Source organism: Phoenix dactylifera, chromosome 13 (genome assembly GCF_051530095.1).
Source record: "Phoenix dactylifera cultivar Ajwa chromosome 13, Ajwa_hap1_PhDact_Kaust_v1.1, whole genome shotgun sequence".
Taxonomy (NCBI): domain Eukaryota; kingdom Viridiplantae; phylum Streptophyta; class Magnoliopsida; order Arecales; family Arecaceae; genus Phoenix; species Phoenix dactylifera.
Window position 1 is genome coordinate 19,881,029 of NC_143202.1, and position 26,316 is coordinate 19,907,344.

The following is a 26,316-nucleotide window of genomic DNA, read 5'->3' on the forward strand; positions in this document are numbered from 1 at the left end:
ACCCTGCAAGGAAAGAAAAATTAAAAGAAACACGTGGCTATCATTGGGCACTATATTATAGCTACGTTAAAGAGGAAATGAGGAGGGAAATAGAGCAGCGTTGGATAACATTTTTCATTTGATTGGCTTGCGACTAAGCTCATTCTCATAGCTCACAAGTTCACAAGCGAAGAAGAAAAGCCTGGATATTCTAAAGATCAACTCCTTAGAACCTCATCGATCATTATCAGTCGATATGAGAGATCGTGGTCTTTGACATATAATTGAATAGTAATTTTTCAAAATTAAGCCATGCATATGTAAGTATAAAATGATTTAAAAGAGTAAGGATAGAGAAAGTGGTAATATCATATTAATAACAATGGTGCATGCTAAACATGAGTTTCAGTGATGTAAGTCTTTATTCCTTCATTCAGCATACTATGTTGCCTTCGCTGATATATTGAATATATGATTGAAGAATTTAATGGTTAACTTGTCTTGGATTTGGAGATCGGATAGAAGAGAAGATTTGGGGATGGAGCCATGGATGTTGCTTTACGTATTTGGTTTGTTCCTCGATGAGTGCATTGCCCATCATGCTAGCACATGATCCGGTGCCCTTGGACCAACCCAAGGCTTAGGCTCCAAGCCGACATTCTCTACTTCTCTAATAATGATTAATGATAATCATCATCATCATCATAAAAAACATAAAACTAATTAATCTTTATGAGAATTAGAAAGGTACCAAAGTAAAGTAAAGCAATAGCTCGTGAAGCATTCAGTCATAGCCAGCTCGAGTCTCAAATTGCAATGGACCATGGGACCACATAGTATACTGGTGTTCAGAAATACTCTAGAGTTTTGCTTCGTCCGTGGAAAGAGGAGGAGAAAAAGTATGGTCAATAGAAAAAAGGAGAAATACCTTGTGTTTAATTAGAGTTTTTAAAGAAGAGATGTGAAAAAGTAGATTTTTCATGGAATAAGATTCTTACATCTCATAGAAAAGAAAAACCTATATGGGATATGGAAAAGTCCAATTCACACAAGGTGAAAATTGGGTTCTTTTTTCCAAAAGTGCTCTTAAGCTTTTAGATAGAATGAGATAAAATCTTTTCTTTTATTAAGGGCATAACGGGTATTTTGCATAATTTTCTAAAGAAAGTAGATGCTCAAGTAAACATAAGCCACTTTGAAATGTGCCATTTTTCTATAGTCAACTAAACAAACAAAAACTACATTTTCAGACGTCATATATCCAGGCATTAGCTTTTCGAAAAAAATATTCTATGAGAAAATATTCTTTCGAACCAAATGAGTCCTAAATGGTGGTGTCTTCCTAAATGAGAGCTATAGCTCCAAGAGCTTGAGCAATTGCTACAATTTTTTTAAAAAAAAATTAGAGAAAAGATGGAGTTCTAATTATATAGATCTAAATGCTAGGAGATTCACCACCCAAGACTCAAGCTTGGAACCCCTAGTTTTTACATAGAGTGTGAACACTGTTTCAGTGTTCAATTTACATCTACTAAAGGTTTTTGAAGAGGATTCTGTGACAACTCTGAAGTTTCTGCATATTTTTTTTCATTAGAAACAAAAAAAAATCTATGGATTGCATGATCTTTTGGCTAAAATATGCACAAGTTTTCATCTCATGTTTTCCTTGACAAGGTTTTCATCTTGATTGAAATCTTAGGTGAGATTTCAATTTGTATCGGTATCGGGCATCCCTCAATATAATGTATATAAAAATCTTGATACTATTATCTTAGCAGCTATGTAAATATCTGACCGATAAAATTTATTTATGCGGATCGATATTTTTCAACATGGACTTACTAGATACCATCTACAATTAGCCTTTTCATGGAGTGATCATCACAAACAAACTTATCAGTATTTTGTAGACTATGATAAAGTTTCTTCCGCCTCCCCACCCCTCCTCTCTGTTCTTTTTTTTTTTTTTTTTTTTTTTTTGTAGTGGATTACCAGATTTGCTCAAGTCATTTTCTTTTCGGTTGATGGGTTCTTAAATAGATACGTGAAAAAGCTGTAGTTTATTTGCATGTCTTAAATAAATTATTATGCTATTTCAATGCCTTGCAGGGGATGAGTCCATGGTTAATGATCTTATGGATAGATTCAAACCAACAATCCTAAAGGGTTGCTCTATCCAAAAGTATTAATTACGGCTTGGATTTGCTCTATCCCAAATAAAATGTGCTGAATTATTTTGTTTAACTTATAGGGAACAAAAATTGTTCATCATGCTTTAAGAAAAATTTACTAACAAATTTCTTCTGTACTTTATTTTGGATTATCATTATGAATTTATTGCATTTATTCATATCAATTCTCATATAAATGCTAATCAGGTGTATATTTAAATCTCAAAACGATGCCGTCCCATAGTCTGTAACTATATACCAAGAAAAAATAACTTTTGTATCTAGATACCATCTACATCCTGATATAATAGCAGTTTTTTCGTTGAATGATCATTTCAAACGAACTAGATATCATCTAGACATCCTTTACCTCTAAATAAAAAGTATTAATTGTAGTTATATTTTTGCAAAAAAAAAATGTATCGTTTATATCTAGATACCATCCACATCTAAATATAATAGCAGCTTTTCATGCCACAATCATTTCAAATAAACTTACCAACATTTTTGTGCGCCATGTAATATTCGATACAACTATAAATTTTACTTTTTCTTACCTCCTTACGAATTTTTTTATTAGTAATTAAATTCCGCTGCATTGCACGGATTATTTGCTAGTTGAACATTGAAAAAAAATAAATATGAATTCGAGTTCAATTGTTAAGTCAGTATATCCGGCCAATCCAAATCTAAATCCGGCCTTATTGGTGTTTAATTGAACAGATGTAACCACTCATATCTACCGTCGATAAATTCTGAAGATAACAAAAAAATGCAGATGAGATTTTTTTTACCTTAATTTTATTATGATCAACAACAAAGAAAGCCACCCAATCAACTATTGTATTAGCCTTTGAAAACATGTTTGTCTACACATGATATCCAAGAAATAATGGGTGGGAGCCTCCATCCCTTGGTTTTCTCAAGATGAATTTTGATGGTAGCATTTCAGAGGGTGGTAGTAGATGCAGTGTGGGTTTTGTGATCAGAGACCACGACTCTAGACTGATTACGGCTGGAGGTCGGCGTATTTTTGATGAGTCTATCCCAGTGGCGGAGTTGCGAGCGGCATGGGAGGGCCTCAGTTCAGACTAGAATGTACTTGGGTGCTCGACGGATCTTACTTGAGGGAGATTCAACTATAGTGGTCGATCGGATTCGGAGTAGGCGTGTTAGGCTAGATCTGCATCCTCTTGTCTATGATATCTGCCATCTTGTGGAAAAGTTGGACTCCTTCCGAGCCACGCATGTCTTTTCGGAGACGAACAGTGCGACGGACTGGATCGCCACATTTGCAGCACACCACTCTGGGGCCATTCTATGGAGGGTTGGATCGAGTGCCGGTGGTACTAGAGTGTGTTTTGCTTTTTGATTATTATAGACATTCTCATAGTTTGCAGTGACACGCTGGTACAACCAAAAAGAAGAAGAAGAAGAAGAAGAAGAAGAAGAAGAAGAAGAAGAAGAAGAAGAAGAAGAAGAAGAAGAAGCCCGTTGCTGATGGCCTTCAGCTGTAATAGTCCATTTATACAATTCGGAAGAAGAAGAAGAAGAAGAAGAAGAAGAAGAAGAAGAAGAAGCCCGTTGCTGATGGCCTTCAGCTGTAATAGTCCATTTATACAATTCGGATCCGCGCCGAATCCGGCTAGACCCGTTCGAGTTACTCTTCGCGGTGATCCAGCGAATCGCCCGCCGTTTCCCGGACGAACGCCTCGAGGGATGCGCATAAACTGCGCGCTTTCTTAAATAACCCTTCGACGGAGAAGAAGAAGCGGAGGATCTGGGAATTGAGATCTTCGGAGATCGAAGCTAAGCGAGGGATGGCGGCAATGGAGGAAGAGCTGAAGGCGCTGCTCCAGGACATCGAATCGCTGAAGCGATCTCAATCCGATGCCAAATCCCTCCATTCAGTCGACGAGGTCTCCCTTCTCTCACTCTTTCCCCTTGTTCTTTGATTTCTTGTTTTAATTTTCTGTTTGATTCTAGTATTTTCCGTTCCTTTATGCGGTCCTAATCTTGGCTCTTTCTTTATTCGTTTTAATGGAGTTTTTGCCGCGATAGTTTGCGATCTGATTTGATCTTTCCCGATATGTCAGGTCTTTTTCTTAGTTGGAGAAGTATCGATTCATCTGTTTCTCTCATGCGTCGGATCTCCTGACTTGCCTTCCGCTGCAAAGTTCTCTCTTTTTGATAAATTCTGTTGTATTTTTTGTTAGTTTCTTTGTTAGACCACGTTGTTCGTTGGATTGCTTAACCATGCCATTATAAACTGATTTCTATTGTTTCCTCTTCTTTTCCTTTTCTGGATCCATAATCTTATATATCAAAAGGAGGCATTATCCTCCCCGAGTTTTTCTTTTTTTGTTTTTTGTTTTTGGAAATAAATCAGATTGAAGACTCCTCATTAATGTGCTTATTGTTGAATATCCATCAAATTTTGGTTCTTATGGTGTTTACTGTAGATGCAACAGCGAATAGTGAGAATCATGAATGTTACGAAATTTGGGACGTCACGGCGCTCCAAAGTCAAGGTCTTTTTCTTACAAAAACCATTTTTCAACCCATATTCATATGCTAATTGCTGCTAACTTTGCTTTGTGGTTATGATGCATCTGGAGTGATGTGCAGGATATGAGTGCCGAGGTGGCAGACAGCAACCCCTATAGTAGGCTGATGGCCCTTCAGCGCATGGGCATTGTGGAGAACTATGAAAGGATCCGAGAATTCTCAGTTGCAATAGTCGTGTGTATTTGTCTCATCTCTTCCTTAATTCTTATAAGCATTTAAATTGCATGAGCTTCTTTAGTAAATTTGATGCTGAGTTAGACCAAGATCAGCAACGATTCTTGAAGTATGAGTAATGAGTAAGATATAAAACAATCAAATATGGATGCCTCTAAACAAATCCTTATCAAGTTCAAAATTACGTCAATGACTTTAATAATTGAAAATTTTGATCTCACAGCCTGCTTTAAGAATATTTCTTGTTTTGTAGGAACCTGTAACCAATAAAGTCATTTTGAGGTTGTAATAAATCATATCTTATGGTCTACAAAAAAATGTGATTTATTGAGCAAAAATAGTATTTATTGAGATATATGATTAAAGTCAATGCCGACCAGAATACTCGACTTTATGGTTATTCAACTCTGGACCCTCTTACAACAAATTCCACAATCGAAAGCCTCAAAGGGTGTGTAAATATGGCCAAACATCATCAATATTGAAGGGAGGGTTATGAACGCATAGGAAACTATGTTAGAACAAGCACGATAGCCAATTCTACATCCTTCACTGCCACAAGTCTCCTGGGCTGCCTTTAGACCTCCCTAAAACTTGATGAAAGAAAAGCACAATGTGATACTTGACTCACTAATATTCAATGAACTCAAGTTTCACAAATAAGTCAATAATAGGTCAAGTTACAATCCACCACACATGAGTTTCCAAAGATCATATCACAATAATCACTATAAGTTGAATTTCAAGCCCAAATCACTTCCAAGATGTCCAATATCAAGTTAGCTTTCCAATTATCTTGAATCATCTTAATTGGAGCTGAGATGAGAAAGTTATGGCCATTTTGTTGCAGACATGTCATGCTGACAAATTGCTGATGAAATTCAGCTTAATTATGAAAATACTATTCCATGGCCTTCTCGAACTAAGGACAATTTTCTAGATTTTTGGTCAAATTTTCTTGTTTTATTTTTTAAGAAACACTTGTTAGTTGGATTACAAGTCCTACAGGACCTAAAAAACTCTTTTCTTGTTATTATCATTTATTTTCTTTGTAGGAAAATTGCATCCATGTAGAAATAGGATTTCCATGGGTGTGAACAGCCCATCTATATAAATACTGCCCACATACTTAATTTTGATCATAGATAAATAAATAAACCTTCTATTTACTGGGTACACTATGAAATTCTCTTTTGTCGTGGAAGATTCTGCATGACCCTATGGATTTTGGGGATTCGCGAAGTGGCTAGTTGGTGGAGTCCTTAGTCATGGAGCTTTTCAAAGGTGTCAGTTGGTGGAATCATTGACAACAATGAGTCCTTGCTAGTGAAGCAAGAAGCTATTACTTATCCCTTCTCTAGTGTCTTTCTTTGCATCTAGATCCTCAGCATTTAATTTAAATTTGATAATTGCTTTCAAAATTTAAGGTTTGGATTTACTTTTATTACATATCTTGCTTTATTCCTCCGCTGGGTAACTCTGAAGCTTGCGCTAGGGTCCTAGCTTATGACAAATATGCTATAGCAGCACATTCTATGCACTTGAGCAAACTGAGATTGCATCAGCTAACTAGTCTTGAGACTCAAAACTTAACTCTTGCCTGGAAATCGTGTGGTGGATGTAATATATACATCTAAAAGAGACCCACCTCTCTCATACTAGAGAATCGTGATGAGCCACAAGAATTCTAATCTTGAGCATGTCTCGCACAGGGTATGCTGAACCGGCCCATGCTAGCCGATTCAGCCTATATCGGACCGGTCCTGTTTAAGTATGGAAAACGATTTCGGCTCCAAAGGGCCCGGACCAAGCGGTACAAGCCCGGTACCGGTGCGAACCAGACCAGTTCGCACTTGTACCCGCCCTCGGGGCAGCGCCAGGGGTGGCCCAATGCATTTTGGGGCCTAAGGCGAACTCACTAGAGAAAGCCTTTTTTTTTTAATGATGAAAAAATAACATAATAAGTAGTTCTGAATTTTTACTATTAAGGAATGCATTTGTTTGATAAATAGAAATATTAAAAAAACAGCGAGAGAATGATAGATTGTAGATAAAATGAAGAGATGTATATATGAACACATACAAATGAAGCAACTCCTATATGTCAAAGTCAAGCAAGCCAGCCTAGCACTTAAATTTAACAAATTGTAAACCGGAAAAAAAAAACAACATCATTTAAACCTTCAAGAAAAAAGTTTGGAAATTACCAAAACAAAAAAAAGTAATAGAACCTCAATATTTTATTGCAGAGAAAGAGGAAGTCATGTCAGATTATGTGGACATGATTACAAATGTAAACAAGGAAATAATGTGTCCCAGAACTCTTCAACCAAAGGAATTTCACAAATCTTCAAGTACATGAAAAGAATGATCAAAATTAGGCATCAAATATGAGTGTAACAGAAACAGTCAGGCTTCCAGAATATGCTCATACATGTTGAACATCAACATATCTGCAAATATAGATTATTCATATTGTTGCATGGTATCTTGTAGCACTGTTGTGCTTTGAAAGAAGTTCCTAGGGAAGATAATGTAGTTTAGCTCTTTGATATGAAAAGACTGAAATTTCTCAGTCTATATCACTCACAACAGAAGCAAGAATCTCTTTGATTTAAAAAACTATGCCTTCATTCATACTGTCTAAAGGATACACATCCACAAAAAACTATCATCAGTATCAGTCAAACAGTCGACAATCAAATTAAGCATCATCTGAAATTTCATTTACCTCTTTTTGCTCTAGCCGTTTATCGAATTCCTAGAGCTCTTTATCCAGTTTGTCTTGCAGTGTAATATGTTTTCTTTCCTTTTCTTCCTCCTCGGCTTCACCTGGGGAATACACACCAAAACCAGTAAATGGAGTTAGTCTTTGCAACATGGACAAGCTGATATACAGATCGAATAAAAATAACATATTCCTCACAGTAGTAAAACCAATAGAACAATACCACACATAAGTTAGTAACAAGGTGTATAAGAAGACCAACTCCAAATCAACAACTTCAACATCTGAATGTCTGATATGCCACAAAATGAAAAACAAAAACAACAAAAGAAACTACTCTGCAGCTCCTCCTAGCTCATTTTTGCGCCGTCCGCGGCTCAAGATCCATTTCGGCGTCAGATCAAAGATTCCAAGATAACGAACTCCGGAGAGAATCATAAATCATCGAGAATAAAATAGTAGCGAGAGTGTGAGACAAGTCCCTTTACTTGCGAGGCAGGCGCGGCGAGCACCAAGAATCCCTTTACGGTTTCAGAGTCCACTCAACGAGCAAGAATCACAGATTCTTCTATCAGGCGAGGCTGCGGGAGGATTCTTCCCTCCCCTCTTACAAGAGCGCACGAGGAAGGAGGGATCAGAAAGAGATGGGAGGGTTTGATCACTATCAGTGACTGTGAGAGGGTGAGGGAGAGGGGAAGGAGTCCCCTATTCTCCGGTGTTTTCTTGCAGAGAAGGGAAGGGTCCATTGAGAGATGGAGAAGTAGGTGAGCGGCGAAGGAATAGGCTGCCGAATAGGTTCCTGCTTGCCGTGGCCAATGGGCGATGGGATTGGGACAGGCGGACGGTGAGTAGGTTTTTCCACGTCCTGTCGAGGTAGCCCGTAGCCGGTAGCTCTACTGCGACTCACTGTAGCTATAGGAAGTTCGGTGGGCGTGGGCCTTTTTTTGGACCGAGGCCTTAGGCAACCGCCTAGGTCGCCTAACGGTTCAGCCGGCCCTGGGCAGCGCGCTCGTGCGTGGGGAAGAGCGCCCGCGCCCGCGCGATTCTCCGGGCGCGTTGCCTCGCGCGTGATTCTCCGGGGTAGCGCGCCCGCGTGGGCACGTTTAATGCCAAACTGGTCCGAACCGAAATCGTACCGGTCTGGCAGGCGACCGGTACGCCTACCAGTACCGGTACAACGCACCTTGATATTCTCACACTTGACGTGATTTAGACTGGAAATGTAGATCAGTTGGAGATTTTGCAAATAAATGTCATAGTTGGTGTGTAACCAAGAGCATAACAATACAGATAATGATAATGAATGAAGAAAAATAAAATACATTTAATATGCCTTGTCTATTAATGGAAAATCAATCTACTATCAAGCTGAATATCACTTTGGGAGGGAAATGTGACATTAAGGCCTAAGAGGATAAAGTGTGAGGTCTAGCTCACTTTGTGAGTTATTACATAGTGATATATTGGTGTTGTAGTAAGAGAGGAGATCCCTCTTCTTAATTTTTAAAGGGCAAATGGCCTTTTTAATGAAGCTCAAGAAATGAATTGTGAGATGCTGGGTGATAAAATTTCTAGCATAATCAACATCTATGGAGTATGAAGAGATGAAGCTTCATCATTGTACTTATTAATGGAACCAAGTATATGATGAACCCAAGAAGGTATTGAGGTAGTAAACGGTTTGAGAGTAGAGGAAGCACTATTTTTGAGTACCAGTCTGTATTGGTATATATTAGGTGTGCAATACTCTACTAGTAAGGGATCAATAACAGGTACACCCCTCATACATAGTGTCAGAGTCGGTGGAACTGTCCCGAACCGGACGGTTCCGGTCGTACCAAGCCGTCCCGGTGGCCGATTCGGACAATTTCAGCAATGAAAATGAAATCTGTTGCCGAAGGGGGAGAAGGAGAAGGAAAGAGAGAGCAAGCGGGGGAAGGAGGGAGAGGGAGGGAGGTCGGCGGAGGGCTGTCGGAGGCCGACGCTTTGGCAGGAGGCGGAGGCTACGGCTGTGTCCTTTGTTTTCGATTTCAATTTTTTTTAAAAAAAATATAATTTTTAAGTGAAGTCGGAAATAGGAGACCTGGCTGCGGCCTCCGCCTTCTGCCCAGGCATCGGCCTCCGCCGGCCTCCCTCCCTCTCTCCGCCTTCTCTCTCTCTCTTCCTCTCTCCCATTCGCCCTCTCTTCTGCCTTCTCTATTGTGTCGGTACAGGCCTGGCCCGGCACAGCGTGGGCCCGTACTGACCCGTGCCACCGGGCAACCGGTTTGGTGCCCAGTACCGGCACAACATACTATAATCACTACTATAAAAATGTGCCATACCAACACTAGACCAGTTGTATAATGGTAGAGGTACCATAATTGATACTTAAAGCCTTGGGATGAAGCACTATTTGATTTTCAATTGAGATTTTTTGGAAGGTATTTTGGAGGCCAATGATTACCATTGCTTAAGATCTTTACGCATAGTTTTTAAGTTGTATATCTACATTGTAGTTTGTTGACCAATTCTTATTAAGAAGCATTAATTTCTTAATCTTTCATGAAATTTTAGGATGCGGTACTATTATCTATTTTTAATGTTACTTCACAATTGTTGAAATTTATGTTGTTGCCACAGGGTATAGGTGGTGTAGGCAGTGTTGCTGCAGAGATGCTTACAAGGTGTGGAATTGGTCGCCTGTTGTTGTATGACTATGACACAGTGGAGTTAGCTAACATGAATAGGTTATTCTTTCGTCCTGACCAGGCATGCTGATTCTTCTGAAGATTTCTCTCTCTCTATCTATCTATACATATTTATCTCGAGGGCGGAGGGTGGGGATGAACTATGGTTATCTGTTCTTTCCCCCATTATGTTGAGATCAATAGTCTACCTGGATATCTGGTATATGTAACTTTGATCATCTATTTTGCACACTTTTGTAGTTCAAGAATTACTTGTCTTTTGAAATTTAATTCTTTGAGGGGTGAGCCCTCTTCACTTAAACAATTTTCTCCCATATAGGTTGGCATGACCAAGACAGATGCTGCTGTCCAGACCCTTTCAGATATCAATCCAGATGTTGCGTTGGAAGTAAGTTTTTACATATTGACTATTTAATTCTTACTGTTCTAGGAGTTATGACTTAGTTATACATGGGGAATGCTTTCTGTCAAGCCAAACAGTCAGGCACCGGATCAACTTGCCAGCATTGTTGCATGGGCATGAATAAGAGGGTAGGATTCAGATATATCCAAGTGTTTGATTGGGCAAGAATGAAATGAAAGAGTAGATGCCCTATAAGCCAATCATTTGATGGGTTTCTCTTTGTAATCCTCCAAATCATGTACTTTGACACTCGATATATATCAATAAAGGCATTGTGTTTCATCATTTGCTGCTTATCTATTTTATTATTGGATGATGAACCCCATAAATTAGGACATTGATTTTAGGGTTATGATGAGATTATACCAGTGAGACCTAAAATCCTAAAATCCTAATTTAGAATATTCCCAGTCAAATTGGTATATTGAGTCGGGGATCAATATTACCGGAAAGACTGGCACATCTTATGTATGCTCAATGTAGAGGGTGATTGATCTCACAATCACTTGTGTGAGACACTAATACAAAGATGTGGGTGCTCATTAGAGGAATGAGTTCACTGAAATGACTAGCCATGAGAACATCTTATGGATTCTTACTTAATTATCAAAAGATGGTTCTCATAGTGGGAGTTGTGCAAGTGATCCTTAGACCTGAGATCACCATGGTACCTTGTGCACTTGAAGCTATATTTTGGTTTACCCTCATTCACGACATTGCGTTGTGTACGGGGTATTCTGGATATGGTGGATTTTGTACGAAGGTTGTGAGTAGGTCAACAAGGAATCAGTCACTTCTAGTAAGAGAAGGTAACATCCTACTTACTCTAATCTTATGATGATTCACGAAGCCTTTGATCAAAGCAAAATGAATATTAGAAAGAGTTTCTAATGTTTCATTGTTTGAATTATCATATAAAAGATTGAGAGAGACATGAATAAGTGATTGAGTTTGATATTGATCCATACTCGAGCACTTATTCAGGATGTAGTATGACTGAGGGATTGAATTGCACAGTAACTTTCCACTGAAGGGTATGTTTGGATTTGTCCAATACATTCCTCATCTTCCGGGTAGACATGATACGTTGCTAGACGTCAATCATGTCTTGTGGGTTGATCGGATCAAAGAGTTTGATTAGATCAAAGCATCAGAAAGGTTCTGATTGCTAAGTCAGGTTTAGCACTAAATTGAACCTAAATTGGATTAGAGGTATTCTAATCAGGTTAGGTCAACTTGCACCTGCACCTACTGCTGGCTAAGATAAGGAACCCAATGGGTCACACACAAGGGAATTGATCAAGGGTCTAATTGGATTAGATCATGTTTGCAAGATGAACATGCTAGCACGTGTTGCAAATCCTAGCTCCTGATTCAAATTAAATTCGAATATGATTCTTAGATTTGGTTGATCTAATATGATTAGATCATGACCTAATATGGGTTAGCCAAGAGTTGAAACCCATTTGGCTTTAATTAGACCTGATTTGATTAGGTTTAATGTTTTCTTTAAGTTGGTTAAACCCAATTGGGTTGGGTTTGATAGGGCCTTCACTTCTGGGCCATTGGATCGCTTCCTGGATGAAGGATCTGGTCCACTGGTTGGCGCCTTCATCTGGACCATTGGATGGCTTCCTGGATGAAGGATCTGGTCCACTGGTTAGCGCCTGAATCTGGACCACTGGATGGCTCTCTGGATGAAAGATCTGGACCGTTGCTCAGCGCCTGAATCTGGACCACTGGATGGCTCTCTGGATGAAAGATCTGGACCGTTGCTCAGCGCCTGAATCTGGACCATCGGTGATGGCATCTTACTTCTGGACCATTGGATGGCACCCTGGATGATGATGTCTTGATCTGGACCATTAGATGGCACCTAGATCTGGACCATTGGCTTTGGTTCACTGCATTTGGGCCCTTGGATCATCAGGATTTAAGAGGGAGATGTGAGAAAGAAGTTGATACACCCTTCTCCTTAGCACCCCATCATGATGGGATGCATCTCTTGGCACATGCCTCATCATGATGAGGTGTGTGGATGGGATGCATCCCTTTATGATGCATCCCTCCATCTCTTATAAATAGGAGGTGCCTTGGGGTTCTAAAGATCATCCAAGAAAAAGCCTCTCTTTCTCTCTCCCTTATCCCTTCTTTCTTACAAGCCTCTCTCTTTTGTCCTAACCCAAGACAAGAGGGTCTTCTTTAGGACAAAAAGGCTAGTGAATGTTTTAGAGGTAGAAAGGAAGAAGTGAAGGAAAATCAGCCAATTAAATCCTTTGGAAGGATTGAACAATTAGAATCAAGTTTTGGTGGAGCTAGAGTCTTGAACCCATTCCTGTGTGGATCAACATCGGAGGGTGAACATTTGGGCACCTTAGGACATCTTCAGACATATTGGATATAGCGTGATAGGTATTCTTCTATACCAAGATTATATTTTCTACATTATTTGGTTATACTATTAAGGTGATCTTGGCTTATTAGGGTTTCATATAATGGGTTTTGTAAGAAAATTTTATAATCCCGTATCTTCCGCTGCGCCCTAGGGCACTGGGAAACCCTAACAGTGGTATCAGAGCCACCCTTAATTAGTTTAACCAAATGATAATACATGCTATTATCTTGATGCTATGAGATAGCTAGGTTGTTTGTATGCATGATTAGTTTATGCTATGAGATAGTGTTATATTCATGTTGTAGCACAGTATAATTGCTAGTACTAAATTATAGAATATGCAATGAGACCAATATAGTAGTATGAAAACTTTGGGCTGACCCATTCTGGAACAATCGACTCAGTTGGTGTCTAGGAAGGAAGCCACAGGTGGTTACTTAATTAGGACCTCACTCTCTGAGTGAGGGGTGCCTCCCACCTGCTTTCCTGGCCAATTATTTGATTGTCCTTTATGGTTGAGCTTAATGTTAGTAAGATACTATTATTTGAAAGCCCTCACTAAATTCATAATTAAGTCGTAGTGTTAATTGCTTTAAGCTGAGCCATTCTGAATCAATTGACTAAGTTGGTGTCTAGGAAAGAGGCTACAGGTGGTTATTTAATTAGGACCTTACTAAGTAAGGAGAGCCTCCCATCTGCTTACCTGGCCAACTATTTGATTGACCTCCATGGAAAAGCTAATTGCTGATATAACACTATAATGGTCCTTCCTTCATGCTTAGATATTATTATGTCAATATCTACGCTAGCTTGTTGTGATTCCCACAAGGCTAGTATTAGGGATTGATATTGTAATATCTTGGTGCATATGATGCATATGGCATATTTTAATATGTTGCCTTGTTGTGATTCCCACAAGGGCAGCATTATTCAAATATGACTGTATAAAAATGAAGGGTTTGACTTAACTAGACACAATAGTTTGTTGTGATTCCCACAAGACTATATGTGTGCTAGAGGACAGAATAAAGTTGGGAATTGCATGGGATACAATTGGAAAGAGTTTCCCACCTTTGAACTTATAAGGGCTTGTTGTGATTCCCACAAGGTCTTTTATAAGGAATTTGGATCTCAACCCCACTAAGAAAATTAGTATTTTCTCGTTCATCATATTTGAGAGTTATGACATTCGATAAAAATAGTGGGAGTAACAATTAGATAGAAGTCCTTGTCTGATTGAATACATGTCATCATGATTGGTCTGCTTATATTAGTGTTCTTTGTAATTATAGATTAATTCTGCAAAAATGGCATCTTCACTCTCACTTAGAGGTATCTTAGATACAAACAAATTGACTGGTCCCAACTATATGGATTGGTTGAGAAATTTAAAAATTGTTCTCACACAAGAAAAACTTTCCTACATTCTTGAAACCCCTGACCTAGGGTCAGCAGGGGAAGATGCAACTGAGGAGGAATTGGCCACATATCGTATGTGGAAAAATGATAGTTTGACTGTCAAATGTATCATGCTTGCTTCTATGAATAATGAATTGCAGAGGTAGCATGATAGCATGGATACTCACTCCATACTCCTTAACTTAAAGGAGTTATATGGTGAGCAGAGCAGAACTGCTAGATATGAGATATCTAAACAGTTGTTCCGTGCTAGAATGATCGAGGGATCATCTGTGCAAGACCACTGTTTAAAGGTTATAGACTTAATCACTCGATTAAGTCAACTTGGTTTTGCTATGGACAGTGAGCTCAGTCAGGATTTGATCCTGCAATCACTACCCGACTCATTCTCGCAGTTTGTCGTGAATTATCACATGAACAAACTGAATTCCTCCCTGCCTGAGCTTCTAAATATGCTGAAAACAGCAGAGTCTCACATCAAGAAGGACAAGGGTCCGATCCTTCTTGTTGGTGAGAGCTCAAAGAAGAAGTCGGGCAACAAGGGTTCAAAGAAAAAACTAAACCCTAAGAGTCGCATCAAAAAGAAGAAGGGAAAGAAAATCTCTGGACCCGGTACCTGTTTCCACTGTGGCAAGACGGGGCATTGGAAAAGGAACTGCAAGAGCTTTCTTGCAAGTGTGAAGCCTGATGCAAGTGTTGCATCAAAAGGTATGTTTTTATTACATGCCAATATGACATTAAGTTCTTCTGATTCTAATTCATGGGTATTGGATACCGGTTGTGGTTCTCACATATGCAAATCTTTGTATGGACTGCAGAAAATTAGAAGTCTGAAGAAAGGTGACTTCGAGCTATATGGCGCTGGAGGAGAATCCATCCAGGCTGAAGCTGTTGGCACCTACATACTGGAGCTACCCTCCGGAAAGTTCTTGAAGCTAGAAGACTGTTATTTTATGCCAAAAATTATTAGAAATGTAATTTCAATTCCTTTGTTGCTTAAGAAAGGATTCGAAATAAATGGAAAGAGCAATGGTTGCTCTATTTCTTTATCTAATGAGTATTATTGTCATGGCACTATGGAAAATGGTCTTTTAGTATTATGTCTTAATAATGTTATGTTTCATATTGGCAAAGATAATAAAAAAAAAAGAGAAAATATTAATAATACCCTCCTCTGGCATTACCGATTAGGTCATATTAGTGAGACAAGGTTACATAAGTTGTATAAAGATAAATTCTTTGACCCTTATGATTTTGAATCATTAGGAACTTGTGAATCTTGTCTTATGGGTAAAATGACCAAGTCTCCATTCTCGGGACATGGAGAAAGGGCAAGTGAGTTGTTAGAACTCGTACACACTGATGTGTGCGGTCCTATGTCAACTCAAGCTAGAGATGGATACTCTTACTTCATCACATTTACTGATGACTTATCAAGGTTCGGTTTTGTGTATCTAATGAAACATAAATCCGAAGCCTTTGATAAATTTAAAGAGTATCAAAGTATGGTCGAAAAACAAACTGGAAAGTGTATTAAAATCCTTCGATCTGATCGAGGAGGAGAATACCTTTCTAGTGAATTTTTAGACTATCTTAAATTAAAGGGTATACTCTCTGAATGGACACCTCCATATACGCCACAATTAAATGGTGTAGCTGAAAGAAGGAATCGTACCTTATTAGATATGGTACGGTCCATGATGTGCTTCACAAATCTTCCAATTTCCTTTTGGGGACATGCCCTAGAAACTGCTGCATTAGTATTAAATAGAGTACCATCTAAGTCTGTATCTAGCACTCCATATGAGATATGGAAAGGAAAGAAACCTAATCTTAAGTATCTTAAGATATGGGGTTGTCATGCTTATGTCAAAAGAAATTTTGGACATAAGCTAAGTGCTAGATCGGACAAATGTATATTTGTAGGTTATCCTAAAGACAGTTTAGGATATATCTTCTATGATCCTACCGAACAAAAGGTATTTGTTGCTAGGCATGCCACTTTCTTGGAAAAAGAGTTTTTCTTAGAAAAAGGCAAGGATAGAAGAATTGAACTTGATGAAGTTCAAGACCTACAAGGTGAGACACATAATAATCCTCAACCAGATGTACCCATGGAAGAGGTACAACCACTACACACTACTCCTCTCCGAAGGTTAGAAAGAGTGCGAAATGCACCTAAGAGGTATGGATTTATCATTGAGAATGATGAAGCCCACATCATTGATAACGATGACCCTCTGACCTATTCGGAAGCTGTCAAGAGTAGGGACTCTGACAGATGGCTAGACGCCATGAAATCCGAGATAGATTCTATGTATACAAACCAAGTGTGGACTTTGGTTGATGCACCTGAGGGAGTGATTCCAATAGGGTGCAAATGGGTATACAAGAAGAAGATAGGAGCTGATGGCCAAGTAGAAACCTACAAGGCCAGGCTAGTGGCAAAAGGTTTCAGGCAAAAACAAGGCATTGATTATGATGAAACTTTTTCGCCAGTAGCTATGCTCAAATCTATTCGGATTATCCTTGCTATAGCTGCATACTATGATTATGAGATATGGCAGATGGATGTCAAAACTGCCTTTCTTAATGGTCACCTTGAGGAAGAGGTTTATATGACACAGCCAGAGGGATTTGTCTCAAAAGGGAGAGCAAATCAAGTATGTAGGCTTAAGAAATCCATTTATGGATTAAAGCAGGCATCTAGGAGTTGGAACATCCATTTTGATATGATAGTCAAAGAGTTTGGCTTCATTAAAAATATAGATGAACCTTGTGTGTACAAGAAGACTAATGGGAGTGCTATTGTCTTCTTGATATTATATGTGGACGATATATTGGTCATTGGAAATGATGTTCCAATGATGCAATCGGTCAAGACTTGGTTATCAAAGAAATTTTCCATGAAAGACTTGGGTGAAGCATCCTATATACTTGGTATAAGGATCTATAGAGATAGATCTAAAAGGATGCTAGGTTTGTCCCAGTCTAGGTACATTGATAATGTGCTGAAGAGGTTCAGCATGGATGGAAGTAAGAAAGGTTTCTTACCCATAGGACATGGCATACAACTCTCTAGGAAGATGTCTCCTAAGACATCTGAAGAGAGGAATAGAATGAGTTCTATTCCCTATGCTTCAGCAGTAGGGTCGATCATGTATGCTATGTTATGTACCAGGCCTGATGTAGCTTATGCCTTAGGTATGGTAAGTAGATTTCAGGCAGATCCCGGGGAGGATCATTGGAAAATTGTGAAAAGCATTCTCAAATACTTGAGAAGGACTAGAGATGTTTTTCTGATTTATGGAGGATCAGAATTGAAACTAGAAGGCTATTCAGATTCTAGCTTTCAATCTGATCCAGATGATAGCAAGTCAATCTCTGGATATATCTTCACTTTGAATGGTGGAGCTGTGAGTTGGAAAAGTTCCAAACAGCAAACTGTAGCTGACTCAACTACTGAGGCAGAATACATAGCTGTTAGTGAAGCTGCTAAGGAAGCAGTCTGGATGAAGAAGTTCATCACAGAGCTGGGTGTAGTTCCTGAGATTGTCGGACCAGTCCCAGTTTATTGCGATAACACTGGAGCAGTTGCACAGGCTAAGGAACCAAGGTCTCATCATAGATCCAAGCACATTTTGAGACGCTTCCACCTTGTTCGAGAGATAATCGAAAGACAAGACGTCAAGATTGAACGAGTAGACACAAAGAACAATATAGCAGACCCATTTACTAAAGCTCTACCACAGCAGCAATTCAATCGTCACCTCGATTGTATGGGGTTAAAATATAAGGGCGATTGGCTTTAGTGCAAGTGGGAGATTGAAAGAGTAGATGCCCTATAAGCCAATCATTTGATGGGTTTCTCTTTGTAATCCTCCAAATCATGTACTTTGACACTCGATATATATCAATAAAGGCATTGTGTTTCATCATTTGCTGCTTATCTATTTTATTATTGGATGATGAACCCCATAAATTAGGACATTGATTTTAGGGTTATGATGAGATTATACCAGTGAGACCTAAAATCCTAAAATCCTAATTTAGAATATTTCCAGTCAAATTGGTATATTGAGTCGGGGATCAATATTACCGGAAAGACTGGCACATCTTATGTATGCTCAATGTAGAGGGTGATTGATCTCACAATCACTTGTGTGAGACACTAATACAAAGATGTGGGTGCTCATTAGAGGAATGAGTTCACTGAAATGACTAGCCATGAGAACATCTTATGGATTCTTACTTAATTATCAAAAGATGGTTCTCATAGTGGGAGTTGTGCAAGTGATCCTTAGACCTGAGATCACCATGGTACCTTGTGCACTTGAAGCTATATTTTGGTTTACCCTCATTCACGACATTGCGTTGTGTACGGGGTATTCTGGATATGGTGGATTTTGTACGAAGGTTGTGAGTAGGTCAACAAGGAATCAGTCACTTCTAGTAAGAGAAGGTAACATCCTACTTACTCTAATCTTATGATGATTCACGAAGCCTTTGATCAAAGCAAAATGAATATTAGAAAGAGTTTCTAATGTTTCATTGTTTGAATTATCATATAAAAGATTGAGAGAGACATGAATAAGTGATTGAGTTTGATATTGATCCATACTCGAGCACTTATTCAGGATGTAGTATGACTGAGGGATTGAATTGCACAGTAACTTTCCACTGAAGGGTATGTTTGGATTTGTCCAATACATTCCTCATCTTCCGGGTAGACATGATACGTTGCTAGACGTCAATCATGTCTTGTGGGTTGATCGGATCAAAGAGTTTGATTAGATCAAAGCATCAGAAAGGTTCTGATTGCTAAGTCAGGTTTAGCACTAAATTGAACCTAAATTGGATTAGAGGTATTCTAATCAGGTTAGGTCAACTTGCACCTGCACCTACTGCTGGCTAAGATAAGGAACCCAATGGGTCACACACAAGGGAATTGATCAAGGGTCTAATTGGATTAGATCATGTTTGCAAGATGAACATGCTAGCACGTGTTGCAAACCCTAGCTCCTGATTCAAATTAAATTCGAATATGATTCTTAGATTTGGTTGATCTAATATGATTAGATCATGACCTAATATGGGTTAGCCAAGAGTTGAAACCCATTTGGCTTTAATTAGACCTGATTTGATTAGGTTTAATGTTTTCTTTAAGTTGGTTAAACCCAATTGGGTTGGGTTTGATAGGGCCTTCACTTCTGGGCCATTGGATCGCTTCCTGGATGAAGGATCTGGTCCACTGGTTGGCGCCTTCATCTGGACCATTGGATGGCTTCCTGGATGAAGGATCTGGTCCACTGGTTAGCGCCTGAATCTGGACCACTGGATGGCTCTCTGGATGAAAGATCTGGACCGTTGCTCAGCGCCTGAATCTGGACCACTGGATGGCTCTCTGGATGAAAGATCTGGACCGTTGCTCAGCGCCTGAATCTGGACCATCGGTGATGGCATCTTACTTCTGGACCATTGGATGGCACCCTGGATGATGATGTCTTGATCTGGACCATTAGATGGCACCTAGATCTGGACCATTGGCTTTGGTTCACTGCATTTGGGCCCTTGGATCATCAGGATTTAAGAGGGAGATGTGAGAAAGAAGTTGATACACCCTTCTCCTTAGCACCCCATCATGATGGGATGCATCTCTTGGCACATGCCTCATCATGATGAGGTGTGTGGATGGGATGCATCCCTTTATGATGCATCCCTCCATCTCTTATAAATAGGAGGTGCCTTGGGGTTCTAAAGATCATCCAAGAAAAAGCCTCTCTTTCTCTCTCCCTTATCCCTTCTTTCTTACAAGCCTCTCTCTTTTGTCCTAACCCAAGACAAGAGGGTCTTCTTTAGGACAAAAAGGCTAGTGAATGTTTTAGAGGTAGAAAGGAAGAAGTGAAGGAAAATCAGCCAATTAAATCTTTTGGAAGGATTGAACAATTAGAATCAAGTTTTGGTGGAGCTAGAGTCTTGAACCCATTCCTGTGTGGATCAACATCGGAGGGTGAACATTTGGGCACCTTAGGACATCTTCAGACATATTGGATATAGCGTGATAGGTATTCTTCTATACCAAGATTATATTTTCTACATTATTTGGTTATACTATTAAGGTGATCTTGGCTTATTAGGGTTTCATATAATGGGTTTTGTAAGAAAATTTTATAATCCCGTATCTTCCGCTGCGCCCTAGGGCACTGGGAAACCCTAACATGAAAGAGATCAACATTGGACATATTATCAAATTTCTAAATTGGATTAGATTGGTACCAGTTCTTATCATATTCTGTGATAGGAAATTTTTGAAGATGGCATTTGTTTAATTTCTATTAATTGGCAATTTGTTTCTTTTGTTGTTAGAAACTAACTTATTAGTAATTAATAATTCATATCAGCATATGCCCCTCTTGATATTAAACATTTCACTAGTTTGACCTATTTGGTAAGTATGTAGGAAAGCGTAATCCTTGAAAATAAAGATTGCTTCCATGTACCTTGAAAGATGGTCAACAAGTGTAAAATCTGAAACTTAAGATTGTTCAGATGCTATTGTTTATTATACCTAAAGAGCATTGGCATCAAGCATGATGAATGAGGATTCTAGCATGATAGATAGTGTGCCATTGTTTAGATGCTCCAAGAAAACTGAAAGGTTAGGTTACTGATTGTTCTGCTGTTAAAATACATGTTCCTTACCCTAACTCCAAAATTATCTGAGGCTATAAATATGCGACCTTCTACAAAGTTATTAATGTCTAACCTCCACTCTTAACCATGCTCTGGAAATGTCAAAAGTCTGTCTCTATTGCCATTCTGGTAGGATTTATTTGAGATTTGTGTTTGACTTGCTCTTGAAAGTCGGACTCTTCACCATCTTTAGAACATGCAAACAGAGGTATCTGAAGTTTCTAACATATCCAACTTGCTGATAATTATTGACATGGTTCCTTCAAGTTGGAGGCATGAGTCTAGGTAATATGTTTGCTTAAGCATTTCTTTTTAGTGTTTTGTTAACAAGTAAGATCTAAGAGAATGCTGAGTAAGTATGTGGAAAATTTGTGAGCTGGTAATTTAACAAGAAAATTAAAATAATGATCAACATTTCCTCTATTGACCTAGTAGATGGATTTATGAAACAGTATCTGTCAATCATTTTTAACAGGCTCTATACCATCAGCATCAGCAATAAAATTCTCCAACCTTGCTAGTTATGCCTATCAAGGGATAAATTCTTGTGTCTAAGAAAACTCTTGCAGCTTTAGAACTTATATTAAGGTTTGATTTTCTAGGCTTGAAGCTGGAAGAGGGGTGTAGCAGGAATCACCTCCAAGCATGGACGGCAAATTGCTAAGTATGTAGTAGTCTTGGTGTTTATTCTATCTGATGCTTCCACAAATGAAGTCAGAGAGATCTTCTTAAAAGTTTCGACTTACCTAAATCCATGAGGACCTACCTAAATCCATGATTAAGAGTTGCTATGATAATCTGAATGATGTTTTTCTGACAGGTAGAAAAGCAAAATATGATCCTTCTTTTATCCTTTTTTCTTTTACACACCTGGGTGTAGTGTGGGCGTGTGTTTATGTCATGGAATGATGAAATGATGTATCAAAATAGTATTGTGCAATCGGTAATTGGATGATTGAGAGATATGAAAACATTAAACTGCTGCAGAGATTTGGTATCAATGAAGATGATATCTCAATATATCAGTGTAATAAGGTTTTACAAAGTGTAGGCTAAAAGATTGTTGGCATAAACAGGTCTCTTGTGGCCATGCTAATGTGGATGTTGAACATAGGAAAAAGGGTCAAAATGCAGACAGAGTAACATGTTGTGATATTTTTTGTAACTACAAAATATGATCCATGCCTCTTTTGTGTAACACGGAAATAACATCATTGTTAGCAGTTAGCACCATATAATAATGTATGACAAAGGATGATTCATAAAGCTTGATTCCAAATGTTACAAGAAGCTTGATGGTTATGTCCAGGATTATGGTTTATTTCTATAGATAACTGAACAGCGAGCTTTTGGCATCCATCAATAACTTCTACTAGTGTAGAGATGGACTGAACTCTCACTCATCTCATGTTTGAGTGTATTATATACAAATTCTTTCTGAAATTTGTAAAGTGATTGCTCACTAAATTCAACATCTTCAGGAGGAAATCATCAAGATTGATATAAATAAATCACCATCCAATTAGTAGATGGCTGATAGATATAAATGCTACTGCTCTATTAAACTGCTGATAGTTTGATAAATGACTAGGGGAAAAAGCTATATGGTAAAGGAGTGGAGAAAGATGCTTGTCAGGAACTGTAGGCATCCCAGAAATGTGAGTTTGGTTGCTATGAAATAGTTGGGATGGTTACTTGTGTCACATAGCGATGCTAATACAATTGTTGAACAGGCGAAAAAGTGTAGATTAGGCAGCGTATGGTTACCACAAGGATACATATATTGTTGTTTCTGTTTATTTAATGAAGTAATCAAAAAATGAGGTCTGATATAACTTTAAACCTACCTATATTATAATATGAGTGTAGGTATGAACCCAACCCTTAAATCATTAATTTCTTGGATTTATTATAGGCAAAATACTTACTGAAAGTTCATTTAGAATATGTAAAGTTGCTGGTCAATAAACCCAGAATTCTCAAGTGTGAGTGCATCGTGGTCCAAAACTTAATACTATTTACTACCACTCTAAGACATCACCATGGTATACAAAATGATTTTTGAGGATTCTCATTGAACTTCGTACATGCATATATGTGCACCTGTGTATATTACATGTGTGCAGAACTGCTCAGTAAGCAAAAATTGGTGATTTTTATGGAAGTTCTAATTGACTTGTCTTACTAAAGAACTCTAGGCATAACAACCTCATTATACGGTGATAATATAGTGCAGGAGAAGTTTTATAAAAAACTAAAAAACACAACTTTGGAAGCGTTCTTCTATCATAAAAACTAGACAACTGATCAAAATCAACATTCTTATCACAAACACAAGGTAGATCACTATTATTAAGTCAACGTTAGATCGTCTAGAGAACTATAGTCTAGTCTTCACGAGAATCATTAACACAAATGTTAAGCTGCTATATCTTAGCATTTCACTAGTTGTACTTGTATCTACTGCCTATTATGGAAAAGGGAAAAAGAAAAATCTTAGATTGGTACACAAATGCATACTTGAACATGAGGGTCAGTAGAGATTCAAATGTGGAATCCAGACATGCACGTGCAAAATGATGTGATGAATATGAGTATATCCCTGAAAATATAGGTGGAAAGGCTGTTGGTAACGCCTACATTGGATGGCTGATGCAGCATGTGGAAATTTTGACCCATGTGGTGGGGACTGTTGAGTAACCCTTTCAAGGACCTTTGGGTTGGTTCATCCACCACTTCTTCTAATTCTAATGTCCAGGTGAAGAACTATAGGATGATGAATTTTTGGAGTTTGCTTAAAACCTAAATGTTGCTTATGTTTTACGGAGGCTGAAATATATTTGGTAGGATAGTTTTTGAGGCTTCTCAGGTTTTGTATCTCATTTTGGTTTGGCTAATAGGCTGACAATTGATTGTTCAGATAGACCAAGAGCTGAAAAACTGCATAAACTATTTGCATTCTCATCGTTGTGAGTCTTTTGTTTCTGTGGACCCTTAGTTATTGCTCAATATTGTTAATATTTAGATGCCAGAATATGGATGGGGATGTTAAATTTCTACATATTGAAATGGTCCACCTAGGATATTGTTTTTTATCTCCCATTGAAGGCTCTCATTACACTGGTAATCTTTCATTGTTTCAGTTTTCTACCCAACTTTTTTTTTATCCTCTCAGGAGGATCACTATGATCTTGGTTGCATAATTAATATGTCAGTCCTTTTATGTGAATTGTACTATTTGATGTTTTGAATGAACTTGAAATTAATGTGATGTCTCATTCACATAAGAGTCATCTCTCTGTATGCTCTGATGAAGATCCAAGTGAAAATTAAACTGCTTTTTTATTTGTATCGTTGGACTGCATGAAAATGTTGATAAAAGTCTAATATGTTATAGGTTGTAGCATCTGGAGTGGATGAACGTACGCTCAAGCGAGAAGGTGTTTGTGCTGCATCTTTGCCAACAACCATGGTAAGAGACTTTTCTTACCTTCTTACTTGTCTTCTTTGTTTCACTTTTGTTAGGAAAAAAAAATAACAGTCAAGGTGTTCTAGGCTCATTTTCATTTCAAGAAGCAACTATTAATTTTTTCAAAATCATTCTGTTAAAATTATGATATTTTTAGAAGTTGTCTCGCGATCCTATATGTTATTTGTCCAACTTATGATAGGAAGTGTTGTATTTTCATTCTTAGCATATAAACTTTAGGGAGTATTGGCTAGAGAAACTGTTGCATATTTATGTACATGTAGTTGTATGTTATATTTTTTTTGTATCCAAGTACTTTGAGCACATTCCTTACATGAGAACGTGACATCAACTTCAATTCTGTATGTTGGGTTGTTTATATAACCAATTTACCTACCACCCATTCAGACAGTTCTAGTCTATGATTCTCTATGGATTTCATTGGATATTTGAGATACCTCAACTAGCAATCTTTGTGCCATCCACATAGGAACAGCTTTCTGGATCCACGTATAACCCACTTATGTTTGAAAACATGGATCCCATATGGATTAGTGTCAATTACTAAGCAAAGCTCTTCATGCAAAACTTGAAAGATAGGAGGCTTATATTTACAGGGTTGTGCATAGTTGTGTAAATTTGTTACATGTGAAATGCATTGAATGAATATACAACATCTGAGGGGTTATGGGCCTTCTGGCTAATAATCCATACGTTTAGCTTTTCCCTTCATATGGATCTTAACACATTCACCACCATGAAATACTTTCCTTAAGTTACAAAAACTTTTCTCCGGGAGTAGCATATGTTGTTTTTAGTTGCATTTTAAGTCAGAGATTAATTCTACTAATTTGGCAGGAATTTTAGGATGCATTGCAATGTGGGATTTTTCTTTGGCCCATATGCTTATTTTTATGCAAAATATTGTTCTTATGACATTCATAGAGGTGTTTATTTATTTTTTTCTCATTTGGAAATGTTCTGTGTTCTTCCATCATCTTCCATTTGTTGTCTCCAGAATTTGAATCATACCCTCAATTTTAATTTCTTGTCATTCAGCTATTATGTCAATTGCCATGATAAAATTGATCAGTGGAGTATAATGATGTTATTGGCTATTATGGTTTGATTGTGACAAACTGTTATTTTTTCACATAAAAAAATTAGTGCTGTTGCAATGTTTTCCTATACTTTTTAGTATATCTATAACCGTTCTGCCTATTATGGAAAACAAGAATCTCAGCATCTGCTACAAATTCTTACTCATGGTTCCGAACTCAATTTTTCTTGCATTGGACTTAAATTTGCAACCTGTTAATTTATTACCTATATTTTCACCAAAACATAATGAAATTGCCTTTTTTTGTAAGAGTTGATTTAGTGACCTTGATAATATATTTTATTGTCATGGTAATAATTTTCTTTTGCAGCTTCTGAACTTTTACTAATAAGTGTAATATTCTGACAGATTTTTGTCTGTTTATTTTGTGGAAAGATTAAACATAAATGTTGTATGTGTGTCATATTTTTCATTCTCTTTTTCTGTTTTTCTGATGTGGTGATGATGATTTTCCATTTCATGGTATGATTTATGATCAGCTGTTCTTGGACAAGTTGTTCATTCTGT

At 38.0% G+C, this 26,316-nt stretch overlaps 1 protein-coding gene across 2 annotated transcripts in view; it reads left to right on the forward strand.

The window, feature by feature from the left end:
* The first annotated feature begins 3,502 nt into the window (after window positions 1-3,502).
* LOC103715851 (ubiquitin-like modifier-activating enzyme 5) overlaps window positions 3,503-26,316 on the forward strand; it is a 29,114-nt gene continuing 6,300 nt past the window's right edge. The window contains exons 1-6 of one of the 2 annotated variants that reach the window (XM_089926922.1): window positions 3,503-4,069; window positions 4,613-4,681; window positions 4,779-4,892; window positions 10,243-10,371; window positions 10,630-10,698; window positions 24,618-24,692. In XM_089926922.1, coding sequence (XP_089783048.1) covers window positions 3,971-4,069; window positions 4,613-4,681; window positions 4,779-4,892; window positions 10,243-10,371; window positions 10,630-10,698; window positions 24,618-24,692 — 555 coding nt within the window. In that variant the 5' untranslated portion in view covers window positions 3,503-3,970. The remainder of the gene's footprint in view (window positions 4,070-4,612; window positions 4,682-4,778; window positions 4,893-10,242; window positions 10,372-10,629; window positions 10,699-24,617; window positions 24,693-26,316) is intronic. The other variant, XM_089926923.1, reaches the window with a different exon arrangement.